Source organism: Rousettus aegyptiacus, unplaced genomic scaffold (assembly GCF_014176215.1).
Source record: "Rousettus aegyptiacus isolate mRouAeg1 unplaced genomic scaffold, mRouAeg1.p scaffold_m13_p_16, whole genome shotgun sequence".
NCBI lineage: Eukaryota > Metazoa > Chordata > Mammalia > Chiroptera > Pteropodidae > Rousettus > Rousettus aegyptiacus.
Genome location: NW_023416291.1, coordinates 32,644,040 through 32,668,728, shown reverse-complemented (window position 1 = coordinate 32,668,728; position 24,689 = coordinate 32,644,040). Strand labels below are relative to the sequence as shown.

Below are 24,689 nucleotides of genomic sequence, written 5' to 3'. Positions count from 1 at the left end.
GCAGCTACGGAAAAGAAAACGGTAACCTATAAAGGAAATCCCATTGGATTTTTTAAGCAGAAACCCTACAAGCTACAAGACGGTGGAATCAAATACACAAATCATTGAAAAGGTAAATCACCAGCCCAGAATAATTTACCCAGCAAAGTTATACTTTAGAGATGAAGGAAAAATAAAAGCTGATCCAGACATACAGAAGCTGAGAGAATTTTCCACACAAAAGCTGCATTACAGGAAATACTGAAGGGAGTTATTCTACCTGAAACAAAAAGACAAAAGGATACAAAACTATCAGTAACAGAGTAGGAAGTTTTAACTTTTTTAGAATAGGATATTTAATTCTTAAATATAACGTAAGGGTTAAAGAAAACAACAACAAACTTAAAGAAAGATTAAAGTTACTCCAAGTTGAAAATGAACTAAAAGCATAAAAATAATTTGTGACAACAAAAACATAAAAAAGGAGGGAGTAAAGGACTGCATATGCACAGGGGAATGGAAAAAAGATGCAACCAAAAGAAAAAAGACTATTGTCTGTGTGAAGCTTTCTTTTACATACACGTAATTGTAATCATGCATACACAATCCGGAATCGAGACAGATAACATAAAAAGAGGAAAATTCATAGAATACCAGAAAAACGCGAGTAACAAAAACCAAGAAAAAAGAAACAATAGACAAAGAACTACCAGAAAACAAAAGATAAAATGGCTATATGAAATCCTCATATACCAATAGTCACTCTGAATGTAAATGGACTGAACTAAACAATTAAAAGGCACAGAGTAAGTGGGAACATCAAAAACAAAACCCAACTATCTGCTGCCTGTAGAAAACACATCTCAGATGCAAGGACAAATACAGATTTGTAAAGGGGTACAAATTGATACTCCAAGCAAATGGAGTCCAGAGAAAAGTGACTGTAACCACACTTATATCTGAAAAAATACATTTCAGGATGAAAAAGGTAATGAGAGACAAAGACAGGTATTTTATAATAATAATGAAGACAATACGTGAAGAAGACATAGCACTTATTAATATATATGCACCTAGCCCTGGAGCACCAAAATATAAATAAAGCAGTTGCTAACAGAAATAAAGGGAGAAACTGACAAAAACATGGTTATAGTAATAAGGGATAGATAGAAATACCCCGCTGACAGCCGCAGATCATCCAAACAGAAAAATAAGAGAATATAGGCCTTAAATGACACATTAGATCAAATGGACATTTACAGAGTTTTTAGTCCCAGAACACCAGATTATACATTCTTATCTAGTGCACATGAAACATTCTCACGAATAGACCATGTTTTGGGGCACGAAACTAGTCTCGACAAATTAAAGAAAATTCAAATTTTACCAAGTAAAATTTTTCCAATTGCAAACACATGGTTTGCAATTGGAAATCATCTGCAAAAAGAAAGTGGAAAAAACCACAAGTGTACGGAGATTTAAAAACATGCTAGTAAATAATGACTGGGTCAAACGAGAAGGAAAAAAAGGGATTGAAAGATACACAAGAGACAAATGAGAATAACGAAGTGACATCAAAATTTCAGGGGTACGGCAAAAATGGCAATAAGAGGGAAGTTCGTATCATTACAGGCCTACCTCAAGAAACAGAGAAGACCTCAAGTAAACAACCAAATAGTTCACCTTAAAGAAATAGAAAAAGAATGAAATGTATAGTCCAAAAGGAGCATAGTAATAAAAATTAGAGCAGAATTAAATGAAATAGAGAACAAAAAGACAATTAAAAAAATAATGAAACAAAGAACTGGTTCTTTAAAAAGATTAATAAAATTGACAAACTTTGGTTGGACTCACTAAGGACAAAAAGGAAAAAAGAAAATAAAAATCAGAAATGAAAGAGGAAAAGTTGCAACAGACACCCTAGAAATATAAAGGATCTTACAAGACTACTATGAAAAACCATACGCTACCAAACTTGATAACTCAGAAGAAATGGCCAAGTTCTTAGATTACCTTCCTAGACTGAATCATAAAGAACTGGAAAATCTAAACAGACCAATCAACCATAAGGGAATTGAAACAATCATCATAACCTCCCAAAAAAGAAAAGTCCAGGACCAGATGGCTTCACTAGTGAATTCTACAAATCAAAGATGATTTAATATTCATCCTTCTCAAACTCTTGCCAAAAACTGAAGAGGTGGCAATACTTTCTAACCCATTTTATGAGGCCAACATTACCCTGATACCAGTACCTGGGAAGGACAAAACACACACACACACACACACACACACACACACACACACACACACACACAATTTCAGAGCAATATCCTAAAAAAAAAAGAACTAGTATATTGAATACAACAATATATTAAAAGGATAATAAATCATGATCAAGTGGGGTTCATTCCAGCCAGGGGTGCAAGGATGGTTCAACATGTGCAAATCAATGTGAGACAGTAAATTGACAAAATAAAGTATAAAAATCACATCATATCAATAGATGTAGAAAAAGCATTTTACAAGATATAATATGTATTAATGATAACTTTCAATAAAATGAGTGTAGAAAGAAAATACCTAAACATAATAAAGGCCATATATGATAAACTCAAGGTTAAAATCATACTCAATGGTGAAAATCTAAAATCTTTTCCTCTAAGATCAAGAATAAGACAAGTATGCTCACTGTCACCACTATTATTCAACACAGTACTAGAAATTCCTGCCAGAGCAATCAAGCAAGAGAAAAAGACATCGAAAGTGAAAATGAAAAACTGTCAGATTTTGCAAATGACATGATTTTCTATATAGAAAACTCTAAAGACTCCAGCAAAAAGTTATTAAAAACAATAACCAAATACAGTTGAGTTGCAGGAGACAAAATCATTTGTGTTCCTATATACTAACAGTAAAATTTCAGCAAAACAGAATTTCATTTGCAATTGCAAGGACAACAACAAAAACACCTCGGAGTAAACTTATAAAATGTGAAGGACCAATACACTGAAAACTGTTAAGACATTGTTGAAAGAAACTGAAGACGCCAAAAAATGGAAAGATATTCCACATTCATGGATTGGAAGAATCTGCATACTTAAAATGACCACAATACCCAAAGCAACATACAAATTTAACACAATCTCCATCAAAATCCCAATGACATTTTTCAAAGAAATAAAACAAACAAAAAAAACCCTTCAAAGTTTTATGGAACCACAAAAGACCCCAGATATCCAAAGCAATCCTGAGAAAAAAAGAACAAAACCAGAGGCATCACACTCCCTGACTACAAAGCTACAATAACCAAAATGGCATGGTTATTTGCAGAAAAACAGACACAAAGGACCAATGGAACAGAACTGAGAGCCAAAAAAATAAACCCACACATACATAGAGACAAGTAATTTTTGACAAAAGAGCCAAAAACACAACGAAAGCCTCTTTAATAAATGGTACTGGGAAAACTGGAAAGCCACATACAAAAGAATGAAACCAGACTGCTATTTGTCACTGCACACAATTAATTTAAAATGAATCAAAGATCTAAATATAAAACATGGTATAAAGTATATAGAAGAAAACATAGGTTCTAAACTTATGGACCTAGGATTTTATGAACTTGACCCCAAAATTAAGGGAAGCAAGCAAAAATAAATGGGTGGGACTGTATCGAAGTAAAAAACTTCTGCACAGGAAAAGAAACCATCGACAAGATGAAGAGGTGCTCTTTGAGGAAGATGTGGTAGCAGCTGCAGCTGAGCTTTGTTCTGCTTGCTGTTGCTCCTGACTCACTGCTGTTCGCTCTCATGGAGGAACAAGTCGGTTAGGAAGCCATGCCACAGCCATGGCTTGTCAAGATACTAGAAAGAAACCTATGGAACTAGAAGTGGCGATTCACCGAATTAGAATTACTCTGACCAGCGTCAACATAAAATTTTTGGAGAAGGTGTGTGCTGACTTGATCAGAAGTGCAAAGGACAAGAATCTCAAAGAGAAAGGACCAGTTCAGATGCCTACCAAGACTCGGCATCACTGCAAGAAAAACTCCTTGTGGGGAAGGTTTTAAGACTTGGGGTCATTTTCAGATGAGGATCCACAAGTGACTCGCTGACTCGTACAGTACTGAGATTGTTGAGCCAGGAGTCAAGGTTAAAATCACCACTGCATATGCTTAAATCAGCCCTTTTAGTAAATTATCAGTTGTTTAACAACAACAACAAAGACACAACCAACTGAATAGAGAAGATATTTGCAAACAATACCTCTGATACGGAGTTAATACCCAAAATATATAAGGAGCTCATACAACTCAACAACAACAAAACCAATGGAATTAAAAATGGGCAGAAGACCTGAGCAGAGACTTTTCCTAAGAAAACATACAGTTGGCCAACTGATATAGGAAAAGATGCTCAACTTCACTAGCTAAGGAAAATGGTAATTCAAGACTACCATAGCTATTATGAATAAGAAAAAAAAATAACAAGTGTTGAAGAGGATGTGGAGAAAAAGGAACCCTCTTCGACTGTTGGTGGGATTGAAAATTGGTACAGCCACTATGGAACAGTATGGAGGTTCCTCAAAAAATAAAGAATAGAGCTACCATATAACCTAGTAATCCCACTTCTGGGTTACTACCTGAAAAATTTTAAAACATTTATTGGTAAAGATGTATGTACCTGTATGTTCATTGTAGCATTATTCATGGTGGCCAAGAAATAGAAACAACTTAAATGTCCTTCAGTGGATGATTAGATAAAGACGTGGTACACAGCCATAAAAGATGAAATACTGCCATTTGTGACAACATAGATGGATCTTGAGAGTATCAAGCTAAGCAAATTAAGTCAGACTAAAAAAGTCGAGAAGTACATGATTTCACTCATATGGAAGATATAAAACAGACAGCAACAACCAACACAAACAAAAAACTCATAGACACAGACAATAGTATATAGTGCTTTACCGGAGAAGGTGTGAGGTGGTAAAAGGAGTACAAATACACAATGAAATGTACTGATGATATATTATAGAACTGCATACTTAAAACTTATATAACCTTATTAACCAATGTCACCCCAATAAAATTTAAAAAATTTAAATAACTGGTTTAATTGAAACCCACAGGATACTTCATCCACTAACAAAATACACTTTTTTGAAGTTCACATGGAACATTTATTGAGATGAACTACCTTCTGAGACAGAAAACACACCTTACCAAATGTGAAAAAACAGAAATCATACAGCACATTCTGTGGGACCACAGTATCATCAACCTAGAAGTAAATAACAGGAAAATAGATAGAAAACTCCTAAAGACATAAAAATTAAACACTTTTAAATAACACAAGATCAAAAAATTCTCTAGAGGAATTCAAGCTTAGTTTGTTTGAACTACAGATGCTCCTTGACTTATGATGAGGTTACACCATAGCTTAGCCTAATCTACTTTAAATGTGCTCAGAACACTTACATTAGCCTACAATCAGGCAAAATAACCTAACACAAAGCCTATTTCATAACAAAGTGTTGAATACCTTATGTGATTTAGTGACTACTGTAGTGAAAGTAAAAAACACAATGATTATATGGGTTTCACTTTTACACCATTGTAAAGTTAAAAATTTTTAAGTTAGGGACCAACTATAAATGAAATGAAAATAGGACATATCAAAGGTTGTCTGATGCAGCAAAATAATGCCTAGAAGAAAATTCATACCACTGAGCAAACAGAGAAAAAGGATGATTATCAATAATGTAAGCATCTCTCTGAGAAAACAATAAAAAAGAGCAAATTAAACCCAAAGCAGAATAAAAGAAACAGTCCAGTTTAAAATAGTGATGTAAGATCCTGAACTCAATTCCCCCCACAGATGCACTAAATCTACAGCTACAAACAGAACAATTTCCTTGAAATAAAACCCTCCCAAAACTAGTTGAGCAGCTCCTACATCTTGGTGAATGAGAGAAAACCCACAGCAAAGCAGGTAAGAGAGGCTAAGACCAAAAGTTGCCATAAACCCCACCCCTGTTGTGGAAACCCATAATTGAAAGGGAACTCAAAATCCCAAACTTCTTGAAAAGCCAAGGTTCTGAACTCCATGCATGTGGTACACCAACTTTTAAGACCTGCAACTGAAGATGAGCCCCCACAACATCTAGCTTTGAAAGCTACTGGAGCATGCATCCATGAGACCAGCAAGGCTACATACAACAAACTGAGAAACAGTTCTTATAGGGTGTATGTGTGTGTACTCACCCACCTCATGGCACAGCATAGAGGCAGCCAACTGACAAGCACCCAGACTTTCTGTGAAGGAGGCTTACCTGCTTATCTTAAATCATCCGCCTGAGGGGCAGGCATCTACTTTAACACACATCTAGGCACCTACTGAAATAATTCTTCAAAGACAGAGGTCTGTGGATGCAATGTCCCCTCTCCCTCTGCCTCTCTGTAGCTCTCTGGTGTCTTACAGAAGGAACTTGCATCATTGACTGATGCCCCGATTTTTGCCGCTGTCACCTGGGGACATTGCTACATCATCTGGCGCTGGTGGCCAGTGGGGCTTATGCTAGAGGATCCCAAAAGAATGTACAGATGGAGAAAGAGTTCTTAACTGGCTACCACCCTGAAGGCACAGAAGAGAGATAACACAATGTTGGTAGGATGTAAACTGGTGCAGCCACTATGAAAAATAGTATGAACGTTCTTTGAAAAATTAATCAGAACTATTCTATGGCCCAGCAATTCCACTTCTGGGTAGTTATCTAAGGAAACAAAAACACTTATTTGAAAAGATCAATGCAGCATTATTTACAACAGCCAAAACATGGAAACAACCTAAGTGTCTGTCAGTGAATAAGAGGATAAAGAAAATGTGGTATATACATACAATGAAATATTATTCATCTATAAAAAAAGGAAACCTTGCCATTTATGACAACATGGATGGACAATGAGGGCATTATGCTAAGTGAAATCAATCAGAGAAGAACAAATACCATATGATCTCATCTATGTACGGAATCTAAAAACAAAAACAAAAACCTGAGTCCTTGGTGCTTGCCAGAGGTGGAGGGTGGGGGACGACAGGTGGTGGTTATGGGTAAAGGGTGTCAAAAGGTACAAACATTTAGTTATAAATCATGGGGATGTAAATATAGCATGGTAATTTTAGTTAATAATATTATATATTTACAAGTTGCTAAGACGGTACATCTTAAAATTTCTCATCACAAGAAAAAAATTGTAACCATGTTATATGATGGACGTTAGTAACTAGACTTACTGTGGTGATATTTCACAACATATACAAATACTGAATTATTATGTTGTATACCTGAAACTAACATAATGTTATATATCAATTATACCTTGACAAGTAAAATAAAGTGGCAAAAAAATTAGATGCATACATATGTAAGAAATAGAGAATATGAAAACTAATGTTTTTTGAAATACTTAATAAAATTGATAAATGTCTAGTCAATCTGAGTAAAGAAAGAAGACAGAAATTACTAATACAGTAGTCTCCCCTTAATCTGCAGTTTCACTGTCCACAGTTTCAGTTACCTATGGTCAACCATGGTGCAAAAATATTAAATGGACAATTCCAGAAATTAACAATCCATAAATTTTAAATAGTGCTCTTCTTACTGTGATGAAATCTCATGCTGTTGCTGTCCTGCCTAGGACATGAAACATCCCTTTGTCCAGCATATTCATGCTGTATATGCTTCCCACCCATTAGTCATTAGTAGCCATTTCGTTTATCACATCAGAAGATCAATAGCAGTCTAATACTACATCGCAATGCCTACATCACTCACCTCACTCCATCTCATCACTTAGGCACTATATCATCTCACATCATAAGAGTGAACCCAGTATAAGATATTTTGAGTGAGACCTCATTCGCATAACTTCTTTGATAGTACATTATAGTAACTGTTCTATATATTAGTTATTGTTGTTAATCTCTGTGTTAATTTATAAATTAAATTTACCAGTTATGTATACATAGGAAAAAACATAGTATACATAGAGTTCAGTACTAGCTGTGGTATCAGGCATCCACTGGGGACATGCAACATATGCCTACTATATTAAGAATAAGAGGAGAAAATGAAAAAGTGTTTGATAAAATCCAAGACCCATTTATAACAAACTAAGAATAAAGAGAAGTTTCTATTCTTGAAAAAGAACATCTACATGAAACTTGTCTGTAACATCATACTGAATGTTGAAAAACTAGATGCTCTTCTGGTAAGATAAGAAACAAGGTAAGAAGTTTCCTCTCACTATTCCTATTCAATACTGTACTAGAAAACCCAGCTAATGCAATAAGGCAAGAAAAAGAAGTAAAAGGTATACAGATTGGGAAGCAAGATATAAAACTTTTTTGCATATGACATAATTTTCTATGTAAACACCTGAAAGAATCCACAACAGAGATCATTTTGGAAATTAATAAAAGAGTATATCATACCAAAGTTGAAGGATAATTTATTTTTTTTCCTATAGACCCATCCATACAAATACAGTCAACTGATCTGTGACAAAGGACTAAAAGACAATTCAATGGAGAAAATAGTCTTTTAAACAGTGCTATTAGTGGTTATCTACACACAAAAACAAAACAATGAATCTAGATACAGACCTCACATCTTTCAAACTGAGAGATCATAGATCTAAATGTAAAATGCAACAGTAAAAATCTCCTAGAAAATAACACAGAAGAAAATAAAAGTGAACATGAGTTAATTGACAAATTTTAAGATACGCCACCAAAAGTAAGGTAGTAAGTGTCACTTCATTAAAATGAAATTCCCATTCTATAACAGACAGTGGTAAGAGAATGAAAAGATGGGCACAGGCTGGTAACAAAATCTTTGCAGAACACTTATCTGGTAAAGGACTATAGTTTCTAAAATGTCCAAAGAACTTTTAAAATTCAACAATAAGACAGATAATCCAATTAAAAATGGGCAAAAGATCTGAACACACACACTAAAGAAGATATACAGATGACAAATAAGCATATGAAAAATAGGTCAACATCAAAGGTCATCAGGGAATTGCAACAATGGTTATCACTAGACAATGATAAAAAAAATAGATGAAATTCAAAAGACTCAGAATACCAAATATGGTGAAGATAGAAAGCTACAGGAATCTTCATTCATTGCTGGTGGGAATGGAAAATGATACGCCTACTTTAGAAGACAGGCAGTTTCTTACAAAACTAAACATACTCTTACCATAGGATCTAGCAATCACACTCCTTGGTATTTATTCAAATGAGTTGAAAACTTATATTCACACAGAAACATACAAATAAGTATTTACAGGTATTTTATTCATAAATATTGAGACTTAAGAGTTAAGCAAGATACCCTTCAATAGTAGAATAACCAACATGTGGTATATCCATATGATAATATATTGTACAGAGATGAAAAAAATGAGGTATCAAGCCATGAAAAGGCAAGAAAACTTAAAAGTATACTGTTAAGTGAAAGAAGACACTGACAAGGCTATATGTTTTATGATTCCAAGCATGTGATAATCCGGAAGAGATAAAACTATAAGCCAATAAAGAGATCTTTGCTTGTGAAGGACTTGAGCACTGGAGGGAGAGATGAATGGACAGGTGGAACACAGGGTATTTTGAAGGATGTGAAACTATTCTGTATGATATAGAAATGATGGTCATATGTCAACATACATTTGCCAAAACCCACATATTGTATAACTCAGATTTAAAGCTAATATAAATAGTGAACTTTAATGCATCAATATTGGGACATCATTGTAACACACTACAGTAATACCAGAAGTAAAACGGTGCAAACTGTGCGGATACAAAGGGTCAAGTGGAAACTCTGTACTTTTTGATCAATTTTTCTGTAAACCTAAAATGGTCTGAAAAAAAATGAAGTTTCACTGTTTCACATCTTTAAAAACTAGACTTAAAAAAAATAGTATCTAGTAAATATGTTAATCCTTCACATGCATTTAAGAGAAACAGAAATTTATATATACACCATATTTTACTATTTGATAGTTTGTTTTTAATTAACTTTTGCTACTTTAAATTTAATTTTAAATTAAATTTAACTTTTCTATTTAGAAAATTATTCTGAGATTTAATTCTTTAAATACTAATGGGTGTAAAACAGCAAACCATAAAAAATAAAAATTTTCAAATCTCTAAAAGGACAAGAGACATAGTTTATCCCCCCACTTCATTTCATATCGAGGATATTGTCAGAAGTGAGTAGTTTAGGGGTTTGTATTTAATTTCTGAAACCAACTCAGAGTTTCAAAGATTTACATAAGCTCAAGCTGTTTTCCTCCTATCAATTAAAATAGGAATTCAATAGCTTTTTTCTCTCATCAAATAAAATAGAAATTTGTCTTAAGAATAGTATAGTCTTGTCTTATCTATGGCCATGCTACCCTGAACAAGCTCAATCCCATCTGATCTTGGAAGCTAAGCAGGGCTGGGCCTGGTTAGTACTTGGATGGAAGACCACCTAGGAAGACCAGATGCTGTGGGCTTAAAAATAAATAACAGATTGTAGGCTGACAAGGTCCTTGAAACCTGTGAGGTCAACCAAGGGTTGCCTTGCCTAAGAAAAAAGAATAGTATAGCCTTTTAAATACCAAGTTCTCTAGGAACATGCACATAAAAAAAACTAATCGAAAACTAAAAAATGTGCCTGAGAACTTAAATATACCCATCTCGGAGCCTGAGATTCTATTGCCTGAAATGGAAAAAAAATCCTGTTTGGTTCCAGGAATTTCTTGCCTTACAAACTTATTTCTCAATCAATTTACATTTTCAAAGCCCAAGAAATAAAAAATCTTCCACAGGAAATAAAATTGTGAACTGCTAAAAAAGCCCGCAGTTAAATGACTGATATATTCAGTAAAGATACCTAAAGGAAAGAAATATAAATATTAAAATCAGCTAAGATAAGCAGTCTGCTTACCCACAGTTAAGAAAAACTCACATTCAGAAAGTTGAACACATTCCCAAGCTTAGGTTCCAGGCACACCCCAGTTGAGACAGAACCCCTAAATCAGGTCAGTCCTTTGGGAAGGAGGAGGGACACCTGAGCAATCCCAGGAATGAACTCTCTCCTCTCCTCCTCCAGCTTCCATTCTCGCAAGTGAGGAACCTCAACCTAATTCAGTTTAAGTTCTGACCTAAATGAACTCCAAAATTCATAAACCTTTTTGTCCAGGAGACAGGACTCCTGGCCTTCACAGTCTTTCTCAATGTGCACAAATTATACTGAGTGCACCTATATCACGAATGCAAAACTTAGCATGTAAAAAACATCTAGGCCTAAGAAAATCCCCTTTGCCAGCTCAGAGTGGAACTTACTTTGGAGTCACTGGCCTCAGGCCTCTACTTCCCAGTCACAATGCTTTGGACCATCACAGATAATTTAAATGACATAAACCAATGTTTCAATAATCCAGCAAAATCACTTAAACCCAGTGTTCATGTGTAATGAAATAAGAAACTGTAGGGGATTTTTACTAGTTCAACAAGCCCTGATATGCCATTTCAAATCATGCAAAGGAAAAGAACAGACCACACAATATTACTACTCCCCCCTTATGGGAAAAAAAAGAGAAACAAAATTTTAAGAAATGTATGTAATAATGAAATATTTTATTTTGAAATTCTCCTCTTCCTTGCTACTTTGGAAATACTTTATACTGTTTCCCAAGCTCTAGTGATTAAATAAATTTTAAATGTATTGAAAAACTAAATCTCAAGTGAAAAAATCTTTTCAAAGTGACAAACATAGGGAGGGGCAGAACTGACCTGGAACTGTGCTGAAAGGACCTATCACCCAAGAAAGTTTCCCAAGAGGAACATCCATCCATCAGACTTCCCATAGGATGTCTGTTCCTATATGAAAGATAAAATCCTGGGGGGAGAGGACCAGGGATTTCATACAACATATTCCAGGTGGTTGTCTCCTGCTTTCCTCTCAGGTAAAATATCCACAAGGATAAATTTTTGAAAAGCGTCATACATGGCTCAGAGGATAAATGAAAAACGATTAAAATACTACGTCTGTTTGAAATGCGCCGTGGAGAACAAACAGTTAATGCTGCTGCTAAGAACTGGAGAGGGGAAAGATGGCGCCTAGGAATGCGGGGAAAAATCTGGAAATTTAGGTATTTACTGCCAGCCCCAGGAAGAGCTAGGCTAGGGGTGCGGGGTGGTGGATTTGAAGCCCTGCTTCCCAAACATTTGAAAAGTAAGGGGAAGACGAGTCCCCTAAGGGGAAAGGAGGACCTGGGATCTCACAGACCAGAGCTACTCCCACGCATGAACCCTGGATACAGCGTCCCAATAACCCTTCTCATGGTGACTGCACAATCTGAGGGAGACACGGCCGTGCGCGGTGACGGCCGCAGTGGCAGGGCAGAATGCCCGGAGGTCCCAGCTACCAGAAGGCTGCGTGCTGGATGGGGCTGAGGTCCGAGCGGACTCGGGTCTGCAGACTAGATAGTGGCCTCTGTGAGGTCGCTTCCCATCTTGGCTGGTTCCAACTAGCCCCTGTCCCCGTCTCGACACCCGTCTCCGCACACTTACCATTTCTCGGTTTCTGGGGTTCCCTGCCAACCACTCTATGACTCCAGCGGCAAGTGCATGGCACAACGCTAGATAATGTGCCGCAGCCACCTGAGGCCTTTGATAGCACCAAAAGAGCAGAACGTGGCAAGAAGGAAAAGATACTAGCACGCAGTCCACGCAAGCACGTCGTTATCGCAGACTGCCCCCACATACGTTACCGATAAACCCCCTGATTGGACAGTTCTCAAGGCTCCGCCCCCTCCTGTCTGAATGACAGCAGGCTGGAGGTTTCATCTTTGAGCTGTTATCTTGGCAGTAGGCCAGAATCTGTCCTCTCCAAGGACACTGCGTTTAACCGTAAGGCCGCCAGGCCACTCACGAAACTGTGACCTTCACAAACACAGACATTTAAAAGTGACCTTAACATTCACATAATGATGAGTTTGGCTCCATTTTGATCTTTGACCCGGTTCCAGTGGGGAGACGTTACCCTTCCTCCCAGTCATCTGGTACTTTAAAGAATCCTGTGGTCTCAGGGGCACTTGGCTGTGGTGGGAAGTTTGAACCTCACAGACCTGGTCTAGGCCCAACGCCAAAGGTACCAGCATGTGTGAAACATATGAAGCAAAGTAATCACTGGAAAACCTTTTCAAAGAACTCCATTAATATCCATTCAGTGAAAGGTCAAAGGATGCAAAACTGAAAGAACACTGTTTAGTGAAAAATAATAGATGGCAAAGGTATAAAGAATAGTCAGGATAGTAGTCATCTATGGGGCAGGACAGAGATGAGTCAAGGTCCAGAACATCAGGACAAGAGGGCCACTGCCCACAGGCCATTTATAAATCTTGATGATGATTCTAAGGGTGTTTATGTTGTCACTATAAAATTGTACAATGACACTGTATATTATTTTCTGAATATATTTGATGATAAAAATGTTAAGAAGAAATTCATTTTTGAAAACAATATAATGTATATATTTGCCTTGTAAAGTGGCAATCATGGTTTTGGCAGCAAAAATTGGTAACAAGCCATGTGTCTATTTAGAAAGAATGGGTTATATAAAACTCATCATCACATATGCCTTTTAAGAACAAAGTGTGATATCTCCTGATATGTGAAGATCTAGAGTATTTATCAATAGAATTGAAATATATTGAAATACACACACACACATACACACCATGTTATCTCTTCTATAACTATTTCATGGTCACCTGCAGAGTCAGGTGGGCCCCCACACAGAAACATATGAAAGAGTTTATGACTTCCATAACTGAGGCGTCTGGGGAGAACAGTGCAGGGCTCTCAAGCAGGTGAGAAATGCCTTGCTAGAGGAAGGCAAGGAGTCTGGCCTGGGTTTTTATTGAGGTTAGGGGGTAGGCTAGGGTGAGATTTTGCACACAAGTGGAGGGGCTTCCAGGGGTTTAATCTCTTGCCAGTGCCAAAGGAGTGAGCACTCAGACTTTATCAACACCTTGCACAGATGTGGGGCATAACGGGAAGGAGGGCTAAGCTGTCAATCATTAAAAAATGGAATCGGAGACCTCTGGTTTCTCCTCTAGCATGTAAGGAGCTTAAAAAGTGAAATTCCTATCTCCGCCAGAAAAAAAAACTAACAAACTTAAAATTAACAACTCAGCTCTATCAAAGTATTAATTATAGGGTAAACTGCTGTCTAGCAAAATTGGACAGAAAAATAGCCATTTTGAAATATGCCCATAATTTTCTGTTCTTCATAACAAGACCTGTCCTCAAAGATTGTTCCAGTAGAGCTGAACTGACTAGGATTTTACCGCACCAAATAGACATGAGGGAGGGAAATAGGCAACTTGAGTCCTCTCTAGCCTTTCTGTCTGACTTAAGTTGAAAGTGGGGCGGAAACTTAGAAACACTTGTGAGGTTGATAGATTTTTTTAAAAAAACTCCTGACAGCAAATAATGCAGTGTGTTTTCCAAAACCACTTCTCCACTTCTCTGACACCAGCTGCATGGCCTACAGTTCATTTCGATTCTAATACTAACCAGAGTTAACATCAGACTCCATGATTTAAGGACTCAGTTCCAAAAGGCTGTCCCACTTCAGATATGCCAGCCACAAATAGGAAGGTCCAGGCCACACACATTTCTGTATGGCTGACTACAAATTTGAAAGTTCCCTGGACACACCCCATGTTTGTTTATTCAATAGAACGACTCTTAGAACTAAGAAAAGTGCTTTATTATTATTAGTTGATTATAAAATATACAAATTAGTAACAGTCCAATGGAAAGGATGCACAGGGTAAAGTGAGGGTGAGAGGGTAGGAGGCTCCACACCCACCCCAGGCACGACAGTCTCCCAGCACACTGATGTGTTCACTGACTCAGATATTTCTGAATCCCGAGGTTTAGGGGTTTGAATGGAGTTTCCTCACCCAGGCATGACTGAATCATTGGCCAGTGGTGATTAACTTAATCTCTAGTCCTCTTCCCTCCCCAGAGGCTGGGGGCTGGGCTGTAAATTGTAAACCTTTAATCAAAGCTTGGTCTTACTGGCAACCAACAGCTATCCTGAAGCTATCGATGGGTGAGTAAACAGTCGCTTCAGTAGGACTTAAGATGCTTCTATCACTTTAGCACCCAGAAAGTCCAAGGGCTTTAGGAGGTCTTTGCTAGGAACTATAGAAAAAGACCAAAAAGCTTTCTTATTAGACCAGAAAGTCACGGTGCAGGCTACTGGCCAACTTAAATACTAAGACCAAATGAATTGTAGGACTATAGAACACTTCCTCACCACCCACAACACAGCACTACATCAGGAAGACTGCTGATGAATGACAGTGGAATAAGCTGAAAGAACTACACATTTCAAAACTTATTTAAGACTATAAAACCTTAAAGAAGACATAGAAGACAAAAGCAAGGACATCTTAGTACATTTTGGCCTCTGACAGTTATAGCAAATATAAACACAGCCTAAACACTAGTCAGATAAACATAAAACTTCCACTAAAGGCCTATTTACCTCAGTTTCTTTTACACAGCACATCATGTCAGGCATTCATCATAAAATTAAAAGGCATACTAAAAGAATTAAAAGACATAGTGTGAAAAGAAAGAACAAAGAACATAATTCATATGTAGTAGGTATGTTGGAATTATTAAACCAGAAATGTAAAACAACTATGATTAATGTGTTAAAAACTCTAATGGAAATAGTGAACAACATGCAAGAATAGAGAGGTAATATAAGCAGAGATGGAAAATACAAGAAATAATAAAAAGAAAAAAAAGAACAGAAATGAAGAATTTCTTTGGGGAGCTCATCAATACACTGGAAATGTGTGAGGGAAGAATTAGCTTGAGAAGTCAATATAACCTTCCAAATTGTAATTCAAAGATAAAAAATAAAATTAAAAAGGCAGAACAGAAATTCTAGAACTTTGGGACAATTACAAAAGGTGTATCATACACATAATGGGAATACATAAAGGAGAAGAAAGGAATAAATAGATAAATAAATAAATAAAATGATAACGAGTGAGATTTCTCCAAAATTAATGACGGACACCAAAACAAAGGTCTAGGAAGCTAAAAGATCACTAAATAAGATAAAAACCTAAAAATGTACACCTAGAAATGATGTATTCAAAGTTGAAAAAAATCAAAGACAAAATCTTGAAAAGGAAAAATACTTTATAGAGAAACAAGGATACGAATAGACTTCTTTTCTGAAACCATGGAAGCAGGAAGAGAGTTTTGTGAAATAAAGGTTTGAAAGAGAAACTACTTAATTAGAATTTTGTGTCAAGCAAAATTATCTGTCAAAAGTGAGGAATAAATACTTTCCAAGACAAACAAAAATTGAGAGAATGTTTTATCAATACCTCTGCTTTGCAAGGAAATGTTCAAAGAAATTCATCAGAAAGAAGGCAAATGATAAAGGAAGGTAGAATGCTAGGGAAGGAATAAGGGTAAAATAAAATCATTTGTTTTTGTCATTCTTAACCTGACATACATTTTGTTGAAAATTTTAATAGCAGCAATCTATTCAGTAATTACAGATTTTGGATATGTGAAATGAATGGTAGCAATGTTGCAAAAGACAGGGATAGAGGAATTGAGAATAGTCTGTTACGAGACATTTTCACAGAGAAATGCTTATGCTGTTACTTCAGAGAGGACTTGGGTAAATGCTTACTGCAAACTAAAGGGCAATGACTAAAAAAGTAAAAATAATTGTATAATGATATGCTAAGAGAAAATAAAAAATGGAATCAGGTAAAATGCTAAGAAAAAGGCAGAAAAGGTAGAAGAAAAATAGGAGACAAAAAAGAAAAAGGGCAACAAATAAAAATGGTAAAAAATACGATAGCTATTAATTCAGCTATGTCAATAACCACTTTAAACATCAATGGTCTAAATATGACAAGTGAAAGACATGTAAGCAGGACGGTGGAATAGGAATTTTCTTCCCAAATCTCTCCATAGTTCACCGATTTTGACAACCAGCCAAGGATGAGAATACTTTTCTGGGAGTCCAGTGGAGAAGTTCTGGCAGATCACTGGAGCAAATAAACTGAGAATGGACACATTGCAGGCTAAGGATAACTTGCATTCCCCATCCCCCAAGGCAGCACACTTCACTGCTGAGAGAGACTCCCTCGGTCTGCCTGTGATTCCTAGTAAAGAACTTAGTGATTGAGCACCTCTGCTGCTTCTGCCCCTGCCACCTTCTTTCTTTCTAAAGAACTGCTCTTTTAGGAGTGACCACCCAATGGGCCCACCTCTTGCACAGGGTCTAGTCTCCATTTCCCAGCCCCACCTGTGGAGTATGTTGAGGCCAACCCAGCCTCTGTCACAGCTTCACTCTAACACACAGATTAATGCCAACAAAGACATCCAGGTCCATTTATTTGTAGGAGGGCCCCGCTCCACATTCCTGCTCCCAAATGCACTCTCTGGCCAGCTGCACATAGAACTGGGGTTTGCAGGGTCAATGCTGCCACATGCGACGGCACAGCTCACAGCCCTAGCTCCCCAGCCCCCAGCAGCCCACAGTGCGACTGCCACCAGGCAGCAGAACAGGGGAGCAGGTCAGAGTGAGAAGTCAGACCTACGGGGTGGCCACATAGGGACATATGGCTTACTGAGCCAACTGTTACGGTCACCTGCAGAAGGGTGGCCCCTCCACTCCCACTGAGAGGTTAGGAAAAGGCTTACAACTCACATAATGGAGGTCCTCAGGGGAGCAAAGAAGGTGCCTTTCGAGCAGCTCTGATATGGCTTCAGGAAGCAAGGAGAGGAGCCTGGCCTGGGTGCCCACTGTGGTTGGGAGCAGGGCCGGGACTAGAATTCTGCTCACAGACAGAGTGTCTGTGGTTGGAAACTGAAGCCAGAAAGAGGAGGGCACCCTGGACTTTCTCCTCGGCCTGTTCCAGGTGGATGCAGGGAAGGGGAAGAGAAGGGGAGGGGCAGGGGGAGGCTTCAGCGGTCAGCAAACAAAAAAATGTACAGTCCGACAGCTTATTACGAGGACAAACATGGGTAAGAAAAATATGCATTTGTAATGGCTTATTTTTATACAAAGGAATACTAAGGAAGCTCAAGAAATGATCAAAACTGTGTATATGGGGGTGGCTGGAGTAACAGCGCTGAAGCGACCTGAATGTGTTTGCAGAAAGTCTTCTTAGACTTTTTTTCATCTTAGAGATTTAAAATAAACACAGAAATTTATATACACCATAATTGACTATTTACTAGCTATTCTAAAATTTAATCCTCTAAAAATCTAATTGTCACAAGAGTATAAACAATATAAAGAAAATTTTCAAATTTCTTGCTAACCAAATGGATACAGGGCATCATATTTGTTCTTCCCTTAATCTCACATGTATTTTCAGGAATAAGTAGCATATTATGATATAATACGGGTTTGAGTTTAGCCCCTTAAATGTATTGGATTTTCAAAGATTTACATAAGCTTTGTAGTTTTCCTCACATCAATTACAATACGAATTCAATTGCTTTAGCCTTTTAACTGTCATGGTTCTTTAGAGACCACACATATAGACACTGATGCAAAAATGACAAATGTACCTAAGAATTTAAATACATTTATCTCACATCATCAGGTTCTTTTTGACTAAAGGGAAAAAAAAAATTCCATTTGCCTTCACCATTTTCTTGCTTCCTCACCTCCTATCTGTCAGTCATCTTACACTGTCAGTGTCCAAGAGCTCAGGGACCTGGAGGCAAAGGGCTGCACTGTTCAGTGGATAAAGGAGCCAAAGGAAAGAATCAGCTCAGATGAGCAGCCTGCTTCCCACGGGACAGAAGGAAAGCCACTTGCAGAAGTTTCCACATTCCAGACTCTCCAGGCTGAGACAGAACCCCTGCAGTGGGTCAGTCCCAGGGGAAGAAATGGAGGGGCACCTGAGCTGCTCTAGGAATGAACTCTGGGACCCAGCACCCTCCTCTCCCCAGGTAATAATGGAAATGCTCCCTCTCTCTGGCTTCACCTCACAGTGAGGAAACGCTCAGCTGGATTCAGTATAAGATTCTGACCCAAATGAACTCCCAATTCACAAACCCTAACCCAAGATACAGATTCCTGACTTTCACTGACTTTCTCAATGTGCACAAATTAGAATATGAGGTCAACTGCACAATGTATGGAAAGCTCAAACATAATGTCTAGAAATGTTGAGGCCTAAGAAGCCACAGCCTCAGAAGGTGTGTCACCGCCCACTCCTCCATATGCAAGTGCACCCCTCATCTTTCCAGGGCCATAGCTTCTCCTTCCATGGTGGGTGTGAGCAGGTAAGACACCTGCAGGGGGAGGCTCCCCAAGGAGAACCACTGGGCCTTCAAGTGCTTCCCTTTACATGTCAAGAAGGGGGTGCTTAGCTCAGTGACACTGACCCCAGGCTTTGCATCCCACTGGAGTGTCTCTGAACCACCACTGATATTTTAAATACACAAAAATCAATGTTTGAACAATCCAGCAAGATCACTCAAACCCAATGTTTATGAGTAAAGGAGGGAAGAACACTGTAAAGTGTTTGGTTAGCTTAACAAGAAAATCCACAAGTATCTACTGCTTTCAGAAAATAATTCATTATTATTTCCATGGCAAGAAATTGTTCTGTAAACAACTGATTACATTTAAACACTCTGCTGTTGAAATTTCATCTGAAATCACCTCCGAATCATTTCCAAAATTTACCTCTTTCATGACTCTTTGGAAGTATTTTATACTGTCTTTAAGATCGATTGATTAAATGCATTTTACATTTATTGTAAAATAAATTTTTATAAAAGGTGAGTGAATCTTTTCCAGGTGACAAAGTCAGGGAGGGACAGTGCTGACAGGAGAGAACACCCAGGAAAGTTTCCTAAGAGGAGCCTCCGCCCAAAGGACTTCCCACAGGACGTCTGTGCTTGGGGTAGGTTCTGGTGGAGAGGAACGGAGATTTTATACAACATCCTCCAGCTGGTTATTCTCGCCCTTCCTCTCATGTAAAATATCCGCAAACAAAAATTAAATCTTTAAAAATGATCCATTCAGTGACTGTGGGAAAATGATAATTAAACACAGTATGTCTGTTTGAAAGGACTTCCAGAGACTAAGTCACGACTGTTTCCCAATGACCTCTACCCGTGGCCACCACACCATCTGGGGAGACGTGGGGCTGCAGAGGAAGAGCTGCCCAGAGAGGCTCCGGGGCCAAAGTCGCTGTGTTCAGCAACGCGACAGAACGCCCGGGGTCTGGCTGCAGGCCCAGCCCCCATGCTGTGTGCTGGAGGAGACTGAGGTCCCAGCGGAGCTCCAGATGGACACGGTGGACAGACTCAGAAGGTGACTGTGGGGAGGCCGGGTCCCACCACAGCTGGTCCCAACCAGCCCCTCATCCTCGTCTTGGACCCTGGTCCCGCACACTCACCATTTCCTGGGTCCTGGAGTCTCCTAGCATCATCCCTGCAGCTCCCGCAGCCGCTGCAGGTCATAGCGGAACTGAAGCTGTAGCAGAGACACCTGGACCGTTGACCATAAGCACAGGTGAGACGCGATCTCAATAGCAGCCAAGAGCGACCATGCGCTTTGCAGTGCGCCGCCCCACCCGTCTGCACTGCTGTGCCCCTCCCTGGTTGGACAGTTAGCAAGGACCCGCCTCCTTCATTCCTAGGCGATGATGGGAGGAATATACTGGTTAGATGGCTGAGTTTAATCAACTTCCGCCTTTGGTCGTCAACACCTCTCCTTCAGGGACGCTGGCTTTTAATCAAAACTTGTCCCTGGCCCCACAGGGACAGTGGCTGTCTTCCTGTAGCTCCTTCTGAATGCAAGAACATAGTCGTATGCAGGGAATTCTAGAGTCGGTTTCCGGAGAGAGGGTCGCCCTCGTTCTGTACAAGAGGACTCCCAGGCCACGCCAGACTGGGACCAGAGTGTCAGAGATCCTCCCTGGGTCAAGCATTGGCATAGGCTACAAGCCATGCACAAAACTATTACCCGTATTTAAGAACACACTTAAAAATTACCTCACCACATAGAATAAAAGGTCCGGCTCTATTTTGTTTTTTTTCACTGCCGTCAGTGTTGAGGCTTCCACCCATTCGTTCTCCATCTCCGTACATGCGGTACTTTTGTTGCAGAATTCTCCAACAGAGAGACAGCACCGGAAAGCTATAAGTAGGAAATAGCATTTATTGATGCCCAACCAGCTCAGCAGGTTCTTATCCAAAGGCTGAGCCTTGACTGTAACATAACAGGCAGTTTTATACAGTTTTGTTGTTCCTACACGGCTACAGATATCAGGAAGAACATTAATTGATTGGCAAGCTGTGAAACAACTGATGTTAGCTGGAGAGTCCTCGAGGTGGAGGAAGGGAAGTCAAGAACGAACTCATTGGAGCAGGAAATGGCCAGGCAGGGTCAGGCTGCCACACTTTAGCTGAAGGATCCCATGGCTGTCCAACGCCTTGTATGTTTGGAAGCTGGAACCTGGAAGCCCTCACCTAGACACAGAGATTCTTTTCCAACCAACCATGAGCTATTAGACATGTTCCATAAAACTCTCAGGTGTATATTTTACACTACAAGAAAATTTATTTTAGTTTTTGAGTGTGTGCCTAGAGGGTTTGTAAATGGCTATTATACCCCTGAGGCAACTGAATTCCTGTTTTCATCAATATTAGAAAAAACAAAAAATTATGTAAATATGAGATGTATTCAAAAGCTCAATATACTTAACACATTGCTTGAAAATGCTTAATGTGGCAGCCTGACCCTGCCTGGCCATTTCCTGCTCGAACAAGTTCGTTCCTGACTACTCTCACCCCCTTCCAAGGACTCTCTGCTGACCTTAGTTTTCTCATAGCTTGGCAACCAATCAGTGTTCTTCCTTATATCTGTAGTTGTGTAGGAATGACAAGACTCTATAAAACTGCCAGTTATGTTACAATTGGGGCTCAGCCTTCGCATAAGAATCTGCTGAGCTGGTGCTGGCATCAATAAACACTGCTTCCTGCTTATAGCCTCGGTGTCCAGTCTCTCCGTTCAACAATCCCACAACACCAATGCATTTATTTATCTGAATAGCTTTATTGATATAGAATGTACACATCATATCATGAACTCTTTTAAGGTATATATCTGTATATTCACAAACACATAAAATTATAACCACGATTTAGGAACATTTTGGTTGCCTCAAAAAGGAATCTCTATACCTTTTAACTATCACTTCCTCATTTTTCCATCTTATTCCTCCAAGCCACAGTCATAAGCCCCCTCCAATCTACTTTCTATCTCTATAGATTTCCTTACTCTGAATTTTCATGTGAATGGAATCATAAAACATGTCTCTAAATGACTTCAATCACTTAGCATAATTTTCATAAGAAACATCCAGGTAGTAGCATGTATGGATACTGTATTCATTTTTATGGCTGAATAATATTCCACTGTATTAATAAAACACATTTGGCTCACCTATTCATTTGTAAATGGACGTTTGGATTGTTTCCACCATTTGGCTATTATGAATAACACTGCAGTAAATATCCGTGTCCAAGTGTTTGAGGGACTATATATTTTCATTTTTCTTGGGCATAAACCTAGGAGTGAATTGTTAGGTCCCATGGTAATTCTAAGTTTAAACTTGAGGAACTTCCAGATTATTTTATAAATGGTTGCACCACTTTATTTTCCACCAGCAGTGTATAAAGGTCCAATGTCTCCATATTTTCAACAAAATTTATTATCTCACTTTTTGATTTTAGTCATTCTAATAGTTGTGAAGCGATATCTCATTGGGGTTTTGATTTACATTTCCTTGATGACTAACGATATCCATCATTATTTCATGTGCTTTTGGTCATTTGTACACCTTACTTGGAAAAATGTCTATTTATATCTGATATTTTTAAATATTTTGATATTTTTAAATTGTGCTATATAGCTTTTTCTTATTGAGTTAGATGTGTTCTTTATTTTTAATTTTTTTTTGCCAACAGACCCATATTTATTTTATAACAAAGATATTTGAAATATAACTTCAACATTTTAATCAGTTGCCATTTAGTGATTTCCCCTGATTTTCATATATTTTAAAATATGTTTAAAGTTTCATTGATAGATTGGGAGAAAAATGTTATGTTCGGTCTTTTTTTTCCTCCTTCCTATTATACGTCATCTGTATATTATGTGGTGTACTCACCACTCAAAGTCTAGTCTCCTTCGGTCAATATGTATTTGACTCCCTTGACCCTCTTCATTTTCCCTCTACCCCGCTTCCCCTCCAATAACCAGCGTTCTGTTGTCTGTATCTATGAGTTTGTTTGTTTTGTTTGTCCATTTGTTGCTGTTCCTTTTATATCTCACATATGAGTGAAACCATATGGTTTTTGTCCTTTTCCATCTTATTTGGCTTAGCATGGTACTCTCAAGATCCATCCCTGTTGTCACAAATGGTTGTATTTCATTCTTTCTTATGGTTGAGTAGTATTCCATTGTATCTTTATCCAATCACCTATCGAAAGACACTTAGGTTGTTTCCATGTCTTGGCTACCATGAATAATGCTGCAATAAATATAATGGTGCATATATCTTTATGAATAACTGTTTTTAATTTTGGGGGGTAAATTCCTAGAAGAAGGACTTCTAGGTCATATTGTAGCTCTAAATTTTTTTAGAAACCTCCATACTGTTATCCAAAGTGGCTTTAACTAATTTACATTCCTACTAGCAGTGTATGAAAGTCTCCTTTTCTCCACATCCTATCCAACACTTGTTATTTCTTGTCTTATTGATAATAGCTCTTCCAACAGGTATAAGGTGATATCTCATATGGTTTTGATTTATCTTTCCCTTACAATTAGTGAAATTGATCATCTTTTCCTATATCTGGCGGCCATCTGTATGTCTTCTTCGAACTAGCCTGTTCAGGCCCTCCGCCCATTTTTTAATTGAATTTTTTATGCTGAGTTGTATAAGTTTCTTATATATTTTGCGTGTTAGCCCCTATCAGAGGTATAGTTTGCAAATATCTTTTTCCATTCAGTTGGTTGCCTCTTTGTTTTGTTGATGGTTTCTTTTGCTGTGAAGAAGATATTTAGTTTGATGTAGTTTCATTCATTTCTTTTTCCTTTTACTTCCCTTGCTTCTAGGGTCAAGTTCATAAAATGGTCTCTGAGACCATAAATTTAGTACTTATGTTTTCTTTAATGTATTTTATTGCTTCAGGTCTTATATTTAGGTCTTTAATCTATTTTGAGTTAATTTTTGTGTATGATATTAAATAGTACTCTAGTTTTTTTCTTTTGTATGTGGCTTTCCAGTTATCTCACACCATTTATTAATGAGGCTTTCTTTTCTCCACCGTATGTTTTTGCCTCCTTTGTTGAAAATTAGTTGCCTGTATATATTGTGGGTTTGTTTCTGGGCTCTCAATTCTATTCCTTTGGTCTGTGTGTCTATTTTTCTGCCAATACCATGCTGTTTAGATTATTGTCATTTTGTAGTACAATTTGAAGCCAGAAAGTATGATACCTCTGGCTTTGTTCTTTTTTCTCAGGATTGCTTTGGCTGTTGGGGGTCTTTT

General features: G+C 38.1%; 1 protein-coding gene and 1 pseudogene across 1 annotated transcript in view; one reads left to right on the top strand and one right to left on the bottom strand.

The window, feature by feature from the left end:
- The window catches only part of LOC107515095 (zinc finger protein 709-like), a 29,408-nt gene extending 8,814 nt beyond the window's left edge, over window positions 1–20,594 (bottom strand). The window contains exon 1 of the mRNA XM_016153529.2: window positions 20,528–20,594. Within this exon, the coding sequence (XP_016009015.2) occupies window positions 20,528–20,560 (33 nt within the window). The 5' untranslated portion in view covers window positions 20,561–20,594. The remainder of the gene's footprint in view (window positions 1–20,527) is intronic.
- Window positions 10,434–10,552, top strand: LOC118612569 (annotated as a pseudogene).
- Window positions 20,595–24,689: the final 4,095 nt, after the last annotated feature.